The following is a 19,563-nucleotide window of genomic DNA, read 5'->3' on the forward strand; positions in this document are numbered from 1 at the left end:
CTCTCGTCGCTCGCTTGCTATTCTATCCATCTTGTCATTTCATTACTTTCGTTACTCCCTTTCACTCTGAGTATAGGTATTGTATTCACCGAAAAAAAGCCAATAAATTTGCATAATAATCAAGTCATGCGATGAGTAAACCTTATAAATGTAAGGCAAACAATGCCTGACCTCATGACGATCATGTTTGTATAAACTGTTTTCTTGGAGAGATGCTACTGGACTCAACAATTTGGAGCTTTTGGAAAGAAATGTGCCAACATTCATTGAAGAACCTTTGAATTGTTATAATTTACCTTTGCTCATTGAAGTCGTCCCTATTGATGTGGCACAATGAATAAAAACGTCGTTTCAATTGCGATGAACGATTAAACGTATACGTCTGGAAATCGTTTCAATGAAGGAAACATCTTTCCCAAAAGCAGGATTATAATGAACTTGTTGTTTAAACTGGTGTATGCACGGCGCATTATTATCACGATTTTGACTTCCTTTATTTCGGTATATTTCTCTTTTTACGCAAATCCTGGGAGGGAGGCACAGATAAAAAAAATATAAAACAATGTTTTTTGAAATGCAAGATAACTCCAGCTTGCCAACAACAATCAAGGCAGGCTTGGGGAAAATCGCTAGTTTTCTTTCGTTGTGTACCTTCGATCTTTCCTGACAAACATGAAAAAAGGCCACAGTTTTCTATGCACTAAATATTCATTTTCATTGTAAAAAGTGAAACGATGCGTTTTTCAATGCTTTATATTCAATCAGATTAAAAGGTGCTCACGTGACTTTACTTACATTATGTGAATAAATTGATTTTCATTCGATTTTTGTCACTTTTGATGAAATACGAAAATGTGTTTTAATCATTTACGAGCTTTTTTCGTGTTAGCCCAATGTTTGAGATCTGGGCTCACAGTGACTGTTCGTGACAGCGGGATCTCGGCTCCCTATGACGTACAGAAATTTTGTATCGGTTCCTCCCTCCCAGCACTAGTCCAGCTTTAAATCATCCCTAAAATCGTGAACAATAATCAACTCCCTTTATTGTGCATATATTTAATCAAACTTTAGAACGAATATCGTAAGTTCAACATCGGAAATCTAATGGTTGATTTATGGACAAAATCAATACAGGTCGGACTCGATTATCCGGAGAGACGATTATCCGGAGACTCGATTATCCGGGATTCGATTATCCAGAATTTTAGACTCGATTATCCGGAATTTGTTATTTTTATGATCTTGTTTTTCAATTTTTATGCATAAATCTGAGATAATTTGGTATTGCAATATACAATATAGAAGATTTTGCCATTTTGAACGTATTTAAGTAAAGTGGTTTTTTGTGTATGCTGATCAGAAAATTTATTTTCTTATCAAGACCCCTACTGTTCCTAGAAATAATTTCTGGCTACGCCACCGCATCATATAAATAAAACAAGAAAAAAAGATAATATTTAAGTTGTTTTGTAGAAGATTTCAATATTTTTCTTAGTGATTCGTTTATCCGGAGGATTCGATTACCGGGAGTGAAAAAAAAAATCGATACTCCGGATAATCGAGTCCGACCTGTACTCATATATCAGCGAAACTCAAATTAAAGTACTGACGCAAACTTTTTCAATATTCTGCGACAATCGAGGTAATTGTAAAACCAAATGCTTATAGGATACGATGAAATGCAAAACAAGTGAAGTGAAAATTGTTAAGAGTTGAATCAGCAAACGCAAATCCTTGCGTCTTCTCAGACCTTCCTATAAAATCTGTGAGCAGGAGATGTCAAAATCGGTTCACCCCTTGTAAAAAGCTGGATAGCCCAAAATCTCTTAATTGGGCTAAGTTGGGATAAACTACGTGAGTATCACCTATTCGCGACTAAGACTAAGAAGCAAAATGAGATTCCACAAAGCACTCGCACCAACGGAAAACCTCGTAAGGAACTGTCATCGTCTGCATTATCAGAAAATATAAAAGTTATTACCAATTATATGCAAAACATTAATCACCCGAATGGCTCGATACTGTTGCAGTCTGTGAGAGCTGCTGCTCTTGAATGCTCTCGTGCCACGTACTAAACTAAAGAGTGGATGCTTACATTCATAGGGCTCTCCGATTGTGATGTGCCACGAACTGTTATGGTTCACGAACTATTGCACTCTCCGAATGTGGTTCGATCGGCTTATTCGGATCAAAATTCAAACACTGGAATGAAAAGATCCTATGGCGATTCCTGCAGAAATTAAACCAGACAATTCTTTGGGATTCCTCCAGAGATTTCTTGAAGAATATAATCTGAAAATGATTAAAGAAAATTTGAAAACATTCAAACCTTCCTTCGAAAAAAAAAAGTTCAAGAATTGAACCAGAATTCCCTCAAGTGGTATAATTTGATCTCATACAGGAAATACATCTTAAACGTATCGAATTGTTTTGTCTAGTCTATGATTTTCCTAAGTCTAATGGGTTTTCCCAAGATTCCTCCAAATATTCAAACATGAATTCTTCCGAAGATACATATGGAATTATTTCATAACGCTTACTTCTGGTTTTACTATCATATAGAGTAAAGTGGGGCAAAAGTTCGAGTGGGGCAAGAGTTTCTTTTTAAGATTTCTAGCTCAAATCAAATCAAAACTTAGAAATGTCATAGTGGTTCGAATGCTATTCAAGTAAGAGACTTTCACTCCAAAAATCATAAAAATCGATTAAGATTTGGAAAAGTTATGGCTATTTGTTGTTTTTCGACGTGAATATTGTAATATTTGGTCAAACTTTCGATGCATGGAACCAAATGAAGGTAAAATACTTTTCAATATTTTATGTAAGGGCGTTTCTAGGCCTATCATAAGGATGCTTTGACGCGTATTAGTTCTTCCATAAATAGTTGGAATCAATTTTTGGCCCATAGCGGGGCAAAAGTTCGAATCTGCGGGGCAAAAGTTCGGCCCATGTATAAACCTACGGAAAATTTTTCAAATTTCCGGAAATCTACATATTATCTTCAAATTTAGCGAAATTTGCCTGATCATGCGAAAAATGGCACAAAAATTTTACATTTTCACTTAGTTTTGCGAAAAACTGCTATTTTTTGGGTGTATTACAATTAACCCTGTTTTGGGCATTTTTTGATGAAAATTTAGTGTGTATTTTTTGACAAACATAAGTTTACGGCTGGTATAAAGTATGCCTGGCATAAAAGTATTGATATTTTGTGTTTTAGCCAACGAACTTTTGCCCCACACTAGATTCGAACTCTTGCCCCACCGGTGGAGCAAAAGTTCGTTTGAGACAATCAATTTTGAAACTGTTATAACTAAAAATGGGTACATATTTTGAGACAAATTTGTTCAGCAAAGTTATAGCCAATATGTTGAAGGTTCGCTGTATGGTAGTTTTGTTTCATCTGCTATTATTTTCCTGGAAACTTTGATTATACCACTAAGGTCGAACTTTTGCCCCACCTTACTCTATCTATCAATATCTCTAAGAACACAAAAAAAATCATTAACAGAATTCAATGAAAATTTCTCAACATATTTTTGCAAGAAAAGATCCAGCGGAAATTATTGATACTATTTTGTAAGGGTTTCTGAAGAAATTTGTGGAGAAATCTTTATATGAATCTCTGTAGGTATTTTGGCGATCTGAAAACAATCTGAAATTATTCGATTTAAGGTGTAGGGGCATGAAACAAATTTTGATTAAATCCTTGTATGAATTTTATTTAGAATTTCCTGAGAAATTCCCCCGAAAAGAGATAGATGAGACAATCCATAAAGAGACATTTATGGCTGAGTATAAAACTAATAAGATATCTGGTAGAGTGCATTTACCATTATTGTCATAGAAATTACAATTTTTTAACATTCAATACTCAACAAAACAAAATTTATCAGTAGTTAAGACAAACAACGTTCATTATTACACGTTACTTTGAAATAAGTATTTTATCAGTAAGAAACGAAATCGTATAACACGGTGATTCATCCTACCAATCCCTTTCACCCGAATTGACAGTAGTAGTTTTCAACCGTAATTCAATATTGTAGTACCCGCACTGACGGTATTGTTGACGGAATCAGTTCAGTTTTTTTTAAATAAATAGATTGTTTTAGGCGGCATCCAAAAATTACGTATCGCTCTAGGGGGAGGGGGAGTATGCTCAAGCGTTACGGCTCATACAAAAAATTAAAAATTTTCATACAAAAAGCGTTATGGACGGGGGGGAGGGGGTCGAAAATTTTCAATTTTACCGTTACGTAATAAATGGACGCTGCCTTAGGCAAGATGGTCTAAGCCTGAGCAACAGACAAAAAAATGTTTTCTATCAGTAATCATCCCAACAAACATTTTAGTGGGACAAAAGTTGAACAAATTACTCTGAAGCAAATTTCAGCTGAATAAACTGTTGTTCAGCTACTAATAATACTAGAAATCGCTTATCTAAGTAAATCCAATGACCAAACGGTCCTCCCCATTAACAAACATTCCTTACAGTAACCGTTGTGGAGATGCAGAGGTAAACACGATCTAAAAATGTAACCTTTGCACTAATATTCCTTCCCCCAATCCCACCTGACAACAAGGACGTGGCCGGCGCCGTTATTGATAATCAATCTTCGAGCTGCCGTTATTAATCCTGTATAGTTAGGGTTTCAGTGCTAGTAGTGACCCCTTAGTAGTTGAGATTCATTCTCGACGCTTTTTTGCAATGGTATACGCAAGATGGATATACGTTTTATGCAGCTTTTCAACAAGCTCCATGTCTTTACTTCATAGTGTGCTTTTAAAACACACAAAAACATTCGATTTAGCCAGTGAAATACTCATTTGGAAAACTGGTACAACATTGTCCTTATGCCTATTATGGATTATTTACAAATTTGACGTTTCCTATTATGGACCCTCCATTTGATTCCCATGTAATCTGGCTCGCTGCCGACATCCCAACTAACATTTAATGCAAATGTTAACATTCTCTAGGCCCTCTTTATACGGCTTTATGCTGAGTAAAGGCGCTGTAAATACGAACGAAAGTTTCTATGCGATCCTTTTATCAACAAATCTGGCGAATCTACTCAGCTACTTTTAAGCTGTGTTGGCAGCTCTTATTCATACAGATCATTGCTCTATCTCGACAGTTATACGACAAGTAGCTGTGTAACATCTTCGGAAGGCGCTTTCTCAACCATTTCGCAACTGTTGAATAATTATTATACAGCTTCGCTGTATTATCGATTAAATACTATTTTCAAGCTGTTTCACAGCTTCCGGAACTCACATCATAAGTATCTGAATTTAATTTTCCCAACGTTACCTGCCACCGCTTGGAATCGAACTCACGATCTCTGCATCCACAAGCCTCGACGCTGTCCTTGTTGGCACCACAGTCTATCTCGAAAGGCAAAGAAAACACACCGTTTTGTTCTACATCGAAAACGGTTCACACAATTTTTTATAATGATCGTAAAAGATGAGATAGCCGCGCTTACACCACTTCATCAGGCTGTAAAAGGGTGCGAAACGTCAAACGCAATGTTAACATCCAACATGCTGAGTAGATGCGCCACAAGTTGTTGTTTTACAGCATACAGCTGTATTCTCGCTGTATAACTAACAGCAGTATAAGAAATCATATTGTATAGAAGCAGCCGGATTGATAATGGCGAGTTTTATTCCACATCATTAGGTTGCTATCTTCTACGGTGTTGAGTTACAGCTTAGTGAAAGCAGCAAAAGCAATAACTAACGAAATTTATTCAGCTAAGATTTGTAGTTGCAAAACGTTTGCGTTACAGCTGTATTAACGCTAATCGTTCTATTTTTGACAGCTTTCATTTTTTGCTGCGTTCGTTGCTTCAATTCAACTGTTATACAGCACAAAGCAAATAATCTTGGCTTATAGCGCTAAAATTGTTAGTTGGGATGCCTATTATGGACCCTCTTGTGTTGTTTCATTTATAAAACTGTTAAAATGTCTGTATTTATGCACCTTTGACCAAATATTTTGCCTGAAACTGCTGACTAACAATGCAATCCAAGTTCCCCCGGTGGATTTTCATAGGAATAAGGTTGATTTGAGTATTAATTTTATGTTTTTCTGTAGGGGGTTCATAACCGGCATCGACTGTCCATTTTCAATTCATTGAAAGCATTTTCAGCTTTTCCAACTGACTGACTCAAGCTTCTCTTTCAATTGAAACTCTACTGTTTCGCTTGAATCCGACAAACCTTCCCTTTCATCGCAGCAAGCGTAGTCTTTCATTTCTTTCGTGCTGCTTGGGCATCGCGCATCATAATTCAGAGCCTCACCTCAGCGAGCTGATCTTTCAATCGGTAGTCTCTAACTTTAGGAGCAGATTAATTCAAATGAACGACGTGGTGGCCCGCATAGTTTCTCTATCCTTATTTATTACCTAACAAGTTAACATTACTATTGCAAAAAAAAATAGGTAAAATCCAATTTGAAACATTTTGATAGATTTCAATGAAATCAAATGAAACGAAGTTCTTACTCTTTCATTTCACCTTTCTTGTTCGCTGCTTTCAATCAGGTAACGAAACGAATGAGTGTGGAAAGAAGAACGAAGCGACGCAGTTGTTTGACACCACCGAGACGACACAACCAAGCCTTCGTGTTTCACAAAATGCTTTCGAAAATGCACAGCCCTGGTTATATGTAGTCAGTCTAAGCTCAGCTAAGCTAAGAAAAAGATTATATTCTACCAGATAACAAGTTCTAAGAAAAAAAGGTCAACATCATCTATCAAGAGTTGTATCAGAATGGCCAATTTCATCTAAAATATTCACAATCAAGAGGCTATATCGCCGGAAGAGGGTGAGCTAGATTAAACCCCTCTTGAGTACTGCTGGAGAACAGTGAAAGCAGCCATCAACAATGCAGCTGAGAGCAACGATGGGTATGTGGCACGGAGTCGACGGAAAGATTGGTTCAACGAGGAATGTATGCAAATCCTGGAGGACAAGAATGCAACGAGGGAGGTCATGCTGCAGCAAGAGACCCGGCAGTATGTGGATCGTTATAGACGGAAACGGCAACGACCCACCTCTTTTGGGAGAAAAAAACGCCGCCTGGAGGAGACGGAGTGCGAGGAGATGGAACAGCTGTGCCGGTCTCAAGAAACACGTAAGTTATATCAGAAGCTCAACGCATCCCACAATGGCTTCGTACCGCGAGCCGAGATATGCAGGGATAAAGATGGGAGCATATTAATAGACGAGCGTAAGGTGATCGAAAGGTGGAAGCAGCACTTCGATGAACACCTAAATGGCGCTGAAGATGCGATTCACCAGCTGCAAAGATTCGCTTCGAATCCGATTGGTACAAGAAGGCGTGGTGCGCAGCGAGCTATATGAGCAGATCATGTGCGTATCGATTTAGCGAGCGTGGGGCAGAACCGAGGATGGAGAGATGCAGCCACGAACCAAGTATTGTGGCGTGAAATTGTTGATTCAGTGCTATATGTTTAGATGTTGACTAAATGAAAGAATGAAGAACCGTCACTACTCCCAAAATATAAAATAGATTAAAAGATGATAATGATGGTTCTCTAGTTTGTAATTAGTAAAACTAGCTCAGATAAACTTATTTGAAAAATTAGTCATTTCAATACGAGTTATTCGTCCTACTCGGGATCAAGGTGTTCAAAATATGAAACAAAATGAACATAGTGTTCGGCATTTGAATCAAAATGCTGTTCCATACTTTTACACACGCAAAAATAAACAAGTTGAAATAAAGATTTTTGTCGGCACACCCTGACAGTTAGATTTTACGAAGAATTTTAAATTTTCAGATGTATTTGAAGCCACTGTTGGCCTTAAGCGTTCGGAATACGAGATAAAACGATACTTCTCTTCATCAATAATTTACTTTTAATTGAAAAACAATCATTATAAACACAACCATAGTCCAACCAATGACGCTTCCATCGATCAATAAGCTAGCCCTGGAACACTCCAAAATTGTTACATTACTGTGCCATTCACCACGTGCGCAAAACCTTGTGGAAGCAAAAGTACACCCCATGACATACGCAACTCCATTGCGTTTGGGAACGCTGAAACTGGCCTTGACCTTGAAACACTTGAACTCCATATAATTGCCAACGGGTAAGTTCGGATTGAACATCAACAGCACGGAATGAATCTCGTTGACACCTGCCGTTGTACACTGGGTGGTTTGACTGCTGTTCAAGCAGTGTTCCCAGCTTACGTCGCTGGCACATTCAGTGCAGTTGAAGGCTACAGCAAAACGTTTGTAGATATTAACACATTATGCCACACAATTGCGTCCCGCTTGACGAAGTTACCTGACTCAACCTGGGGTACCCCCGTCTGAACTTCAGTGGAGTTTGGTCCGTCATCCATCTCGGTTGTACTCTCCGTTGCTGTAGAGATTGCTGTTGGCGAAGTCGTAATGATTATACTGGTGGAAGAAGTGGTAAACGTTGAAGAACTAGCAGGCGTAGTAGATAACTCGCTTGGAGTAGTCGTTGACGTCGTAGTGATATAAGGAGTTCTAGTAATCTGTTCTGTTGATGAGCTTCGCACTGTTGTGCTCACGGTTGTCGTCGTCACAATTGCTACTGGTGTTGTCGAAGTTGTAGAACCCACGGTAGTTGTACTCATCGGCAGTACATCCCAGGTAGCGTTCCGTTCGCATACCTCTGTAGAACATGTTGCACAATTGATAGCTTTGGCGCCATTAGCGCTCCAACCATTGCAAATATCCGTGTCATCATAGGTGCAGCCTCTGATGAACACATTCACCGAGGAGACGTCTATTTCCAACTTCAACCGAAAGCAACGAAACTGTCGGGAAACGGGTTCACTTGCGCCAGTGTCTTTCAATCTCGGATTGTACTCCGCCAAATAATCGTGTGTTTGTCGTACGAGCTGATCTGAGCATGTTCTGAGTTGCGCTGCTCCATCACAGCGAGTCCAATTGAAACGATCTACACACAAATTACATTGAAGTACGCCTTCCGCAGCATTGGTCTCAATGGTTTCCGAATGCACTGTAAAAAAAAGGAATTATCAAAGTATCGTTTAAGGCAGAACATAGAACTTACCCAGCAGAAGAAGGTGCAAAACTTTTGTCAACAGATAGTATATCATCTTTTCTCTTATGAATTGAACAGACGAACAATCAGTACCAACGGTCGCATGAAAATGAATAGGAAAACAATCGTAGATATTATCAAAACCAAAGCGGAAAGTGCAAATTAAGTATTTGCATTAGTCACAGTTTGCGTATACGATATCGCTTTACGTTGAAGGTTAAATAGATCGATAAATGGATTTTCAAGTGTTTTCTCTATGATAAGGAAAATATTTATGATTATAGTCACTATGTACTATGAATCATTAGAGTGATGCAAATTTTGAAATGTTTGCTCCCCTAAGCTTAAACGATTTTAATTATGGTAAATAGCATCCTCCCAAAGTTTGAAGTGATTCGGAAGAAATTTGACTGTGCACACGCCATTTGAAGTTTATATGGAGATTACTATGGAAAACGCCAATCTTTTGTGTTCAGCCCTCTAACACGTCATCATAATATTTTAGGTAAAAGTGAACACACTCATCTTATGTGAAAACTTCCCAGCTACAACTTTGCCAAAGATCACTTTTTGATTGGACCTCACGATAAATTGTTATTCTTCATCATAAAGCTGATTTGCATGTAGCATGCTTCACCAACTGTTCGGCAGGCAACAGCGGTGCTCCTGGCGGGAAGCATAGATCAAAGTAATCCAGGCTACTATGTTCTACAGCAAAAAAGCAGTGTTGCTCTGAAAATAATTGAATGATCATCTCAGCACGATTTGGACTTTGTTATCAATAATAACAAATAATCCTTACGTCCCATCGGAATGTGGTCTTCGGCAAAGTTGTAGCTGGGAAGTTTTCACATAAGATGAGTGTGTTCACTTTTACCTAAAATATTATGATGACGTGTTAGAGGGATGAACACAAAAGATTGGCGTTTTCCATAGTAATCTCCATATAAACTTCAAATAGCGTGTGCACAACCAAATTTCTTCCGAATCATTTCTAATTTTGGGAGGATCATTTTCATCATAATTGACATCGTTTAAGCATAGGGGAGCAAAAATTTCAAAATTTGCATCAGTCTAATGAATCATACTAATAAGCCAACGCAAGCTGCCATACCTGCTATGAAAATTATGTGGCAGTATCTGCGTAAAATACGTTTTCCCAATTAAGAAACCGGAATTTCGTAAAAAAATAATTGAACTCTGACTCCAAACCATTTTGGAATTTATCTAAAATTTTGAAAAAGAAAACCTCAGAAGTTAATTCCTATTTTGAAAGAGGAAAAACATTATAAGCTAATTGCGAAAAAGCTCAATTTGTCAGAAAAATATGCCAACTAAAATCACTTGGTAAATATATCAACCAGCAATGATAAGCAACTCTCTGGAAGTTTCTTGATGAGAATGTAAAATCAAATTAATCCATCAGGAATTTCCTATAACGTTCTCTAGGTTGAAAATACTTTCGAAACCCTTAGTAACTTGATTTTTAATCAGACTAGAATTGGATCTTCTTATTGGCATTACGTCCTCACTGGGACAGAGCCTACAACTCAGCATAGTGTTCTTATGAGCACTTTCACAGCATTCCACAGCTTTCTTTGCCAGAGTTTTCATTTTCGCATTCGCATATCGTGTGGCAGGTACGATGATACTCTGTGCCCAGGAAAGTCGATGAAATTCCCATTACGAAAAGATCCTTGACCGACTGGAAATCGAACCCAGCAACCTTCAGCATGACTTTGTTTTGCAACCGTGGACTCTAACCACTCGGCTACGGAAGGCCCATTTCAGATAGCAAGTTCAGTACAATGATAAATTTTCATGAGAATTGTTTCGCTTTTGAGCAAACAAAAAACTGGTTTTGAAGATTGGTGAAATTAATATAGTTGTTTGTCTTTATAAGTCTGGGGTGCACAGGAAAGCTTCAGTTTTCAAAATTTTTTGACTGTCTATATGTTAGTCCGCATTTTGTTTTCAAACTTGCAGATTCAGACATCAAAGGAGAAAATCGATAAAGCAATTATGATACTAATGCTTTAATTACAGAATCAGCTAAATTTGTTCTAGGTCCTGTCAATTACATGTTAGAATGATTTTAGCAATTCTGAGTCTTAGAGTAAAGTCGGGCGAAAGTGCAACATTGGTAGAATTTTCAGCAACAGCACAAATATGGAGAAAAGTTATGAAAGCTTAATTTTCCATTCCATTCTTATAATCTCAAAAACCTTCGCGCAGCACCCGACGTTCGAAGATTCCAAGTGCTTACAAGTCCTCCCCGAAGAGTACTACCGGCATTATGACCGTTATGTAAGTGGTACATTTGTTGCGGGTGTGAATCTTTTTTGACCGCTAATTCTTGTGGAGCCCATAGTAGGCCCGACTTCCACTGATGATGTGCCTCCGTATTTTACGGCTAACGTCAGCAAGGATCCAAGGTAGACGAACTCTTCGCCCTGTCACACTCGGCCCCACCAGCTAGCATGTACTTTGTCTTGGACGCATTCACCACCAGTCCAAATTTCGCTGCCTCGCGTTTCAGCCTGGTGTACGGGTCTGCCACCTTTTCAAATGTTCGACTGACAATGTTCAGCGAAGCAAACAAATAAAAATCACCAAAAAATAATAGCCGATTTTTATGCGCGTCCGACCTTTGACTTCTTCTTTCTGGCGTTACTTATGAGCACTTCCACAGTTATTAACTGAAAGCTTTCTTTGCCGATTGACCATTTTTGCATGTGTATATCGTGTGGCAGGTACGAAGATACTCTATGCCTTGGGAATCGAGAAAATTTCCTTTACGAAAAGATCCTCGACCAGCGGGATTCCAACCCACCTTTGACAGTGATGCCAAGAACTCCCTAAAATTCACGCATGTAGAATCATAGGCCTAAATTCCTCGGGATTTTTGGGAGACTTGTACACAGTTCAGCCTGTTTAAGTACCATATACCTATATCAAAGATATGCTTAACATGAAAGACATGTTTAGCAAGGAAGAGGCCTTCCTTAGCCGAGTGGTTAGAGTCCGCGGCTACAAAGCAAAGCCATGCTGAAGGTGTCTGGGTTCCATTCCCGGTCTTTTCGAAATGGAAATTTCCTTGACTTCCGTGGGCATGTCACATGATATACGAAGTACGTGCAATTGCAACTTTGGCAAAGAAAGCTCTCAGCTAATAACTGTGGAAGTGCTCATAAGAACACTTAGATGAGTTGCAGGCTCTGTCCCAGTGAGGACATAAAGCCAAGAGGAAGAAGAAGAAGACATGCTTAGCATACTAAAAAGAAACAATTTCTTAAAATAATCAAAAGGAATTACTTACAAGCAGACTCCAAATGGCAAAACCTCAATTCAATTTACGAACCCCCCGATATAGTTCGTAAATTGAGATTAAAGTGTAGTAATTTCTGAGACTTCAGACTGCATTCGAGTCACCATGATTTGTACCCCTCTTTACCCTAGAGCAATACCATTATCGAGCACTTTGACATTATCAGGTGCACTATAATCAATTCAAATATTTGTTTACACGCATTTATCGATAGTACTGCGTGGTTTGATTCATTGATTCATAGTCCATTGGATGTACCGCTGAACTACTACAAAACGGTGAAATGTTCTTAAAAGTCATTTCCTTTGGAGTCGTTCTATCATCTCTGTTCAACTCCGGTAACTAAGTCCAAGTTTCAACTATCCTTTCTTCTGATTCATACTAAACTGTCTTCCTCAATCTAAGGACAAGGTTTGAACTGCAGCCTGTGCACAACGCTCGTGAGCTGGGAAGTCTGTGACAAAGGCAGCGATTACTGGGAATGCTCGGATGATGTGGTACTTCGTGGCCATGGTTTCATAGCGAATCTAAATCCCACCCTACCGTTGGATAAGACAACCGATGTGGCCGGAAGTTACCAGTGCTTTTCGCTGGAGGTGTTGTTCGGAGCGGGAAAACTGCTACACGGATTTGCCCGGGGCTGTACCTTTGCGGCAGTGGATTTCTGTTCCGGGTGGGTCGATGGAACCGAAGTTATCAGCTGTCAAACTTGTCGCAGCGAAGATCCGAACTCGTGTAACGGTGCCGTTGGCAGCGTGAATGGCGAATTCTGGGTTCATTTGGTTGGGATTTTGATTGTAGTCATGGGAATGCTGTAAGATGCTTGGTGAATAAATGCGGCAAATGACTTGCACTATAGTGCTGATCATAACTCTCCTGACTGTGCATCTTATCGACTTGAAGAAATCCATCGTATGCACACATTATACATTTAAACTTGGTCTAGTCATAGTTCCTTTCCCTCTTTTGTAAAAACTTCAAATTTGAGAGCGGGAACGATACCTAAAATTGAAAACAAGGCGAGTCCAATTCTCTAAGGAATAAGAGAATTGGACTCGCCTTGGTTGAAAAGCCACGTGTTGCCGTTGCCTTGGTCTCTGTTGAGTAGCGTCGTAGGTACCCGTTAGTAAATTTCCAGACTTTCAGCCACATCCGATTTCGAAGATGAAGAAACCGTTCGTAAAATTTTGATATTCGCCATCGTTATTGTATGACCCTCTTTTAATACATGTTCTGCTACGTTAAATTTGAAATCGTGAGTCATCCCTTTGTATATCGTCTTCTGAGCCTTTCCTATTTGCGACAAGTGTTCCTTGAATCCAACGGCGAGAGACTGCATCGTTCAACCAACGTAGATCTGCAGTGAGGACATCTGATTTTGTAAACGCCAGCCTTGTTCAGTGTGTCAACCGGATCCTTGGTAGAGCCCAACGAAGTCTTAAGTTGGTTGTCTCGGCTAGAAAACACAAAATCGATTCCGAAATTTTTTAGCTTGGAGCTGAGCTGATTGCTGTTGCTGACGTGTCTGTCGTATGGGCTGGAGACTCTCGTCATGGGTTCGGTGATAGAGGTTTGGGTTGTCAAAGCGCTCCGTATAGGGTGATGTGCTAGTATCCATCGTATTAAGCATTGATCAGTGAGAACTGCAATTTTCCCAGTATTGCAGTTAATGATGCTGATACAAACCGATGCCAAACAATTCTTTCTCAAAACGGCTTTAGCATTGTACAATAACATTTTGATAAATCTTGATCTCTTTTTGGAAATAATGCAAAGAAAATGCATCTTACCGTTTTCTCAATCCGTCGTATCGTTTTCAACTCCGTCGTAATCAGTTTCCAGATTCGTCTCACAACTTACGGCTCACTGTGTGTATTGAGTGGTTAAAACACAAATATCAACGCTATAATAAAATGTTTTACTAGAATATATAGATCTACGGGCATCTCCCTCCATTCCTTCAGCATGATGGAATATACTAATTTACTTTAAAATTAATTGTTCGTCATCAAAATTCAGCCCGAACATATGAACACAATTCCTTTTGACCGTACAATTATGGCATTTGCTCACAGTACAGCGAAAACAACACAATCAAAGGAATCGTATTTTTACGTCGAGCGTCGCGCACACATTGATGCACACAAGCTTTTTTTTCTCAGTACGACGGATTGAACTTTGTTTACATTCTCAATTATACGCGGCGGTTGAAGAAATTTCGTAAAATTTGGTGATTTAGGGAAGTTTTACGGAGTGTGATTGGAATGAAATCCTTCATTGAAGAAGTACGAAGGTTTTCCATAGTGAAAATAAGTGCCCGGCAAAGTAAGTCACCCACGGGGCGGGAAGAAACTTGTGTTGTAAAGTGGTGTGGCTCAGTCGATCGCTAAGCATTTCTTTCAAATCGTGTTCGTCCATGCGATTTCGGTGAAAAAGTGCAAAGTGGATGATTGAACTGAAGTTATTTACCAAAATACAGTAGTTTTATTGCATTTTTGGTGTACAAGTGTACAAACCATAACAGCTTTCACAAAATTACACTTGGATAATGAATCTATGTTGCAGGTAAGTTTGAATATCCGCCGTAGTGGAACATTTAAAGTTTGATACGACGAATAGTAGCGCTTACGACGAAGAAGAACAAAACCCTATGCTGTCTTTTCTTCTTGTATAATGGCTCTTAACGTCCTTTCCTTGTTTCCGTTGATCCTTACCGTCTCGAAAATATATTCCAGTTCCTTAGTCTTTCGGTCTTTGCTGAGGGATATAGTCTGCATCCTATGAACTATGTGGTGAAACAATAGGGATATCCCTGTGTACGTTGTTGATTGTGTAAAAAATCCTAGGGAGATCCTTTCCGCTTGATAACGCTGAAAATGTCGTCGACGTATCCGGAAATATTCCCTTTTTTTAATTTTCTTCATGATTCGTCAATGCTCGCACACAAAAGGAAAGAGACGGTTTCCCACGGGGGTTCCTTTCATTGGCTTGTTGAAGTTTCCTCGAAATTGAAAATAGTTCTCGTCCATGCACAATCTTGCCAACCTCATATATGTCCTGACTTTTCCATTCCATGCTGCATCCGTCCTTTGGGGTAATAACCAGTCCTCGTGAAGATTTAGAGAATCCTTTACTGGAACGCTGGGGAAAAGAGCCGCTACGACATCATCCTCAATGTGTCCTGGCTCTGTTTCTGGGAGAACTCCTGGGTGTTTTTGACCGACCTAGTGGGGAATGGTTTCGGCATACTCTGAAGTTCCTTGACTAACCATTTCGCCAGTTCATGAGTGGGGGATCCGTCTGCCGAAATGATTTCTCGCATTTCCTTCCTGGGTTTGTGAATTTTCGGAAGTCCTTTGATTCGTGGAAGAATGTGGTATGCCTCTTCCAAACGAGCCTTGCCAATGATCGCCTTGCAGTCCTTCAGGGTTTTGTCCGTAAGCTTGATGAGTCCGGGTAGTGGATCCACTCTCAAACGTCGATAGGAGCCTTCGTTTATCTTTTTCGCCATTTGTTCGTCGTAAGCCGTCTTTTCCATAATGACCACTGCGTTGCCTTTATCCGACTTGATGAATAATACCCAATCATACTTCTCCTTGAGTTCTTCCACGATCCTCGTCTCGTCCTGGTCTGCCCTGTTGCTTTGTCCTGTTGTAATGGCCTTTGCTACGATGTTCATTGTTGTGTTCTGGTCCTTCACTGGTACGTATTGGGTAATCGCTGTTTCCATGTCTACGATGATTTTCTCCACGTTTGGTTTCGTAGTCACCGCAGATGCTAACCCCTTGTTGAGGTGTGTCAGTTGATCCACTATGAACTGCTGCGTCGAACGGTTGACTACAAAATCTTCAATAGGTTCCAAAACCGGAGTAGGAACGCGATTACCTTCCGTCGCGTCGTCTTGGATCGCAGGTTGGCTGGTTTCTTTCGGTGCAGCCTGTTCCTCATGTCCGCTTCACACTCTCAACGTCGTACTTATTCTTATTTATTTATTTATTTCACCGTCTTCGACTAGGCGTACTCTATGATGCTACGTACCAACGGACAATATAGAAATTTCAATGCGTATACATCGATACACTCCGCAGCTAGTCGACGTATAAATCCTAGCACTGAGAATGCTTTGGCAATTGTAGTTTTTCGTCCACGATAACCACATTATGGAGGGTGGAATACACGATAACGTTTTTTATAGTATTCTCATGCCTAGTAAAGCGTGACACGTTTTAAGTATTGTTAGATTTTCTTCTAGAATTCTTTTCATTAATCATTCAACCATTCTCCAGTTATCACTCTCAAAGATGTTCAAAACATTTCCACAGGATTTCTTCCGAGGAAATCCGGAAAGGTTTATTCCAGAGAGTTTATTTATATTTTCAAGAAACCTTTCAAGCATTCCTCTACCTGTTTATGTGAATTCCCTCAGGAATGTGGAATTCACATTTCCTCACAAAAATCCAAAATTCCTTGAGAAGTTTTTAGAACAAATATATTTTCTTCTAGGAATTTTTCCAGCATTTCATCCAAGCACTCCTGCTGTTTTTCCAAACATTCCTAAAATAAGTTTGTCAAAAAATTCATAAGCAGTTTTGAAAAGTGTATTAAAGTTTTCACGTCAGTTTACGTTACAGCAATTTTTCCAATAATTCCTCCGATTATTCCTACATAAATTACTATAGAGATTTAGTCCAATGTTTTTCGAAAAGTTTCTTTAGAAAATTCTGCGGAATACTATACCGAGATTCGATTGATTTTTTTTCGATTATCTTAGCAAAGTATCTAGGAAATCTTCTAAAGCTTTCTCAAGAGTCCAGGAGGTATTTCGGAGATCCTTGTTCATTGAGGGTGACTTTGAAGTTTTATCAGAGGTTACTCTACGATTTTATTTAAAAATACCTCACAAATTCACTTTTTAGAAAAAAAAAATCCTTGGCATTTGTATGGAGAATTCCTGAAAAATAACTTTTAAGATTTACTAGAGAAAATCTCAAAGAACTATTAGAGAAATTTCTCAGAAATAATACAAGGAATCTCTGGAGCAATTCATCAATTGCTAAATGTGGTATCTCGAAAGAAATCACTAGTTAAAATCAGTGTTGTAAAACGGTGAACAGAGTCTGTTCATGCACACCAGAATAATGCTACTGCATCGGTGGTTCATTTTGTGCGATTGCGTTCTTGCTTTCTTTGCTCACGATCGCCCGAATACATATACAGTAAAAAGCATCGCATCATTTTATTTTGACATGCAATCACGCGTCCGATTCCCTGTGATATTTCTATAATAACACCACATATCGGTCAATTTCCTCAATACTGTCGTACATTAGTTTGTAATCTATCTATTATAATCAAAATTCTTCCAATTATTCACAAAAATAGTTGTGAACGGAAAAAAGAACGTCTGTGAGCAGACTCTGCTCATCCAGCAATTACGCTCTTTTTTACATCTGATTAGTTCTGGTTCTCCGATGCAAGAATCTGTGACCAATTTGGTCGCTGTTGGTTCGTGAGCGTGTGAGCGTGGATCCTGCTTAATATTGGTTCATTTTGCGTAAACGACATGATTCTTTCCACCACTGGTTAAAATCTCATATAAATCCTATATTCGTTCTATACACATTGTATGGGAGTCAGTAAACAAGCCAGATTTCTATGAATTCTGTTATCTGTTTAGCGAAAACATTACCTGAAAATATCATTAGAACCAGGGACGAAAATACTCAATCTACCATCGCCTATATTGATACTTGCTGGGTAGAACTTCGTTGATTTTTATTTGTTTTTACCCTCACCTTGACAACACAACAAAGATTGGCAAAGCGCTTGCGCAAGATTGTCAGTTTCCTTTTAATCTGCTGCTACTCAATCGCTTTTTGATAATCGGAAACAAAAAATGATATTCATTCTAATCAGCTTGACTTTTTTACATTCCGCTTCGGGAAGTTGTAATTTTTGCACGAGGCACACTAAAGACGCGTCAATATAATCCATTCCGTGCATCGGATCCTTCATTACTCGTATAGCAGCTTATTTTTTAATTAATTTGAACCTCATTGATAATCAATTTTCTAAAACTGACACTCTTCTGCTTCTGATATTCAAAAACACCAACGACATACGGGCATCGTTGTTTGTTTTGCCCATCTACTTTTGTGCCATCTCCATTGGTACAATCATACTGGTGGTGGTGCGGTTACTTTGATGGTGGCATAAATTCAGTGAATTGAGTATAGTGAGCATGATTTTTTTTGTTTAGAACGCTTAGAACCCAAGTAACCATAAGCACTAATAATAAGCCCTTAATCAGCATCATAGATGCGTACATGCATTATAATAGCACCCCAAATGCTTACACACCTTATAACAGCACTTCCGCTGCAAAGAAAACCTATTACAGCATCATTAATGCTTCTAAGCCTGATGCATACAGGCATTAAATAAGCACTATATTGGCTTTATATTCGAATACAGGGCATGTTTAAATGCCATCCAGTGTTTTGACAGATATACCACGTGCTTTGTGTTTGCATATAGTGGTAAGAGGGAGTCAAACATAAATCTTCTCACTACTACAATTGCAGGTTTTATGACGGGGAAAAGTGATGGTTTAAATTGGTCACTTTTCTTTCCAATACTATTCATTTTATGTGGCCGTAGGAGCAAAGGAGCAGGACAACAACTCATTAATACGGGTGTCGCAGGTTCGAGACGCAAAATGAGGAATTTTATCATCATAAAACGAGGATCAAAATGTGTCAATTGCAAGTCCTCAAATGGATGAAAACTACCAAAACGAATATGTCTGATACGGAGAAGTACTATCGGTATCATTTTATTACATTTTTTGCATACTATTAGAGGTTTCCGTTTTCATTCATTCATTTATTTACCTCGTGTACCAGTTGCTTGGCCGCATACGCGAAAGCTCTCTGGCTGCGTACGCGAAAGCACAAAATATTCGCCCTAAAAACCTGGCGAAAACAACTGACGTTTCTTACGTGGTCTTATATCAGCATTAGTGGTGCAGAGAAGCACGGTTATATCTTGGCACTATAATGGCACGCTATTTCGCCTTTTCTGGCATTATAATAGCATTATATGCGTATATAAAACTGACATGCATCAAATGATTACCCTATATCAGGC

The 19,563-nt window shown here is 39.0% G+C and overlaps 3 protein-coding genes across 3 annotated transcripts in view; 2 read left to right on the top strand and 1 right to left on the bottom strand.

The window, feature by feature from the left end:
• The window catches only part of LOC5572519 (microtubule-associated protein futsch), a 356,390-nt gene that overhangs the window by 290,932 nt on the left and 45,895 nt on the right, over positions 1–19,563 (top strand). The gene's annotated exons all lie outside the window — the stretch shown is intronic.
• On the bottom strand, positions 7,874–9,355 carry LOC5572522 (integumentary mucin C.1). Its single transcript, XM_001660411.2, has 3 exons — positions 9,096–9,355; positions 8,334–9,041; positions 7,874–8,265 (listed from the first exon to the last, which is right to left on the bottom strand). Exons 1-3 carry the CDS (start codon positions 9,139–9,141, stop codon positions 7,883–7,885), a joined length of 1,137 nt encoding a protein of 378 aa, XP_001660461.1. The 5' UTR covers positions 9,142–9,355; the 3' UTR covers positions 7,874–7,882.
• Positions 12,360–13,285, top strand: LOC5572521. Its single transcript, XM_001660410.2, has 2 exons — positions 12,360–12,752; positions 12,820–13,285. The coding sequence occupies exons 1-2, from the start codon at positions 12,698–12,700 to the stop codon at positions 13,230–13,232; spliced, it is 468 nt and encodes a 155-aa protein (XP_001660460.1). The 5' UTR covers positions 12,360–12,697; the 3' UTR covers positions 13,233–13,285.

The sequence above is a fragment of the Aedes aegypti genome, chromosome 3 (genome assembly GCF_002204515.2).
Source record: "Aedes aegypti strain LVP_AGWG chromosome 3, AaegL5.0 Primary Assembly, whole genome shotgun sequence".
NCBI classification, from domain to species: domain Eukaryota; kingdom Metazoa; phylum Arthropoda; class Insecta; order Diptera; family Culicidae; genus Aedes; species Aedes aegypti.

Excerpts from the sequence above, each read along its gene's own strand:
- LOC5572522 (XM_001660411.2), bottom strand. The coding sequence starts at position 9,141 with ATGATATACTATCTGTTGACAAAAGTTTTGCACCTTCTTCTGCTGG. Across the intron at positions 9,042-9,095 it reads TTTGCACCTTCTTCTGCTGG|TGCATTCGGAAACCATTGAG; the intron begins GTAAGTTCTATG and ends TTTTTTTTACAG. Across the intron at positions 8,266-8,333 it reads GGTACCCCAGGTTGAGTCAG|CCTTCAACTGCACTGAATGT; the intron begins GTAACTTCGTCA and ends GTTTTGCTGTAG.
- LOC5572521 (XM_001660410.2), top strand. The coding sequence starts at position 12,698 with ATGTTCTTAAAAGTCATTTCCTTTGGAGTCGTTCTATCATCTCTGTTC. Across the intron at positions 12,753-12,819 it reads ATCATCTCTGTTCAACTCCG|GACAAGGTTTGAACTGCAGC; the intron begins GTAACTAAGTCC and ends CCTCAATCTAAG.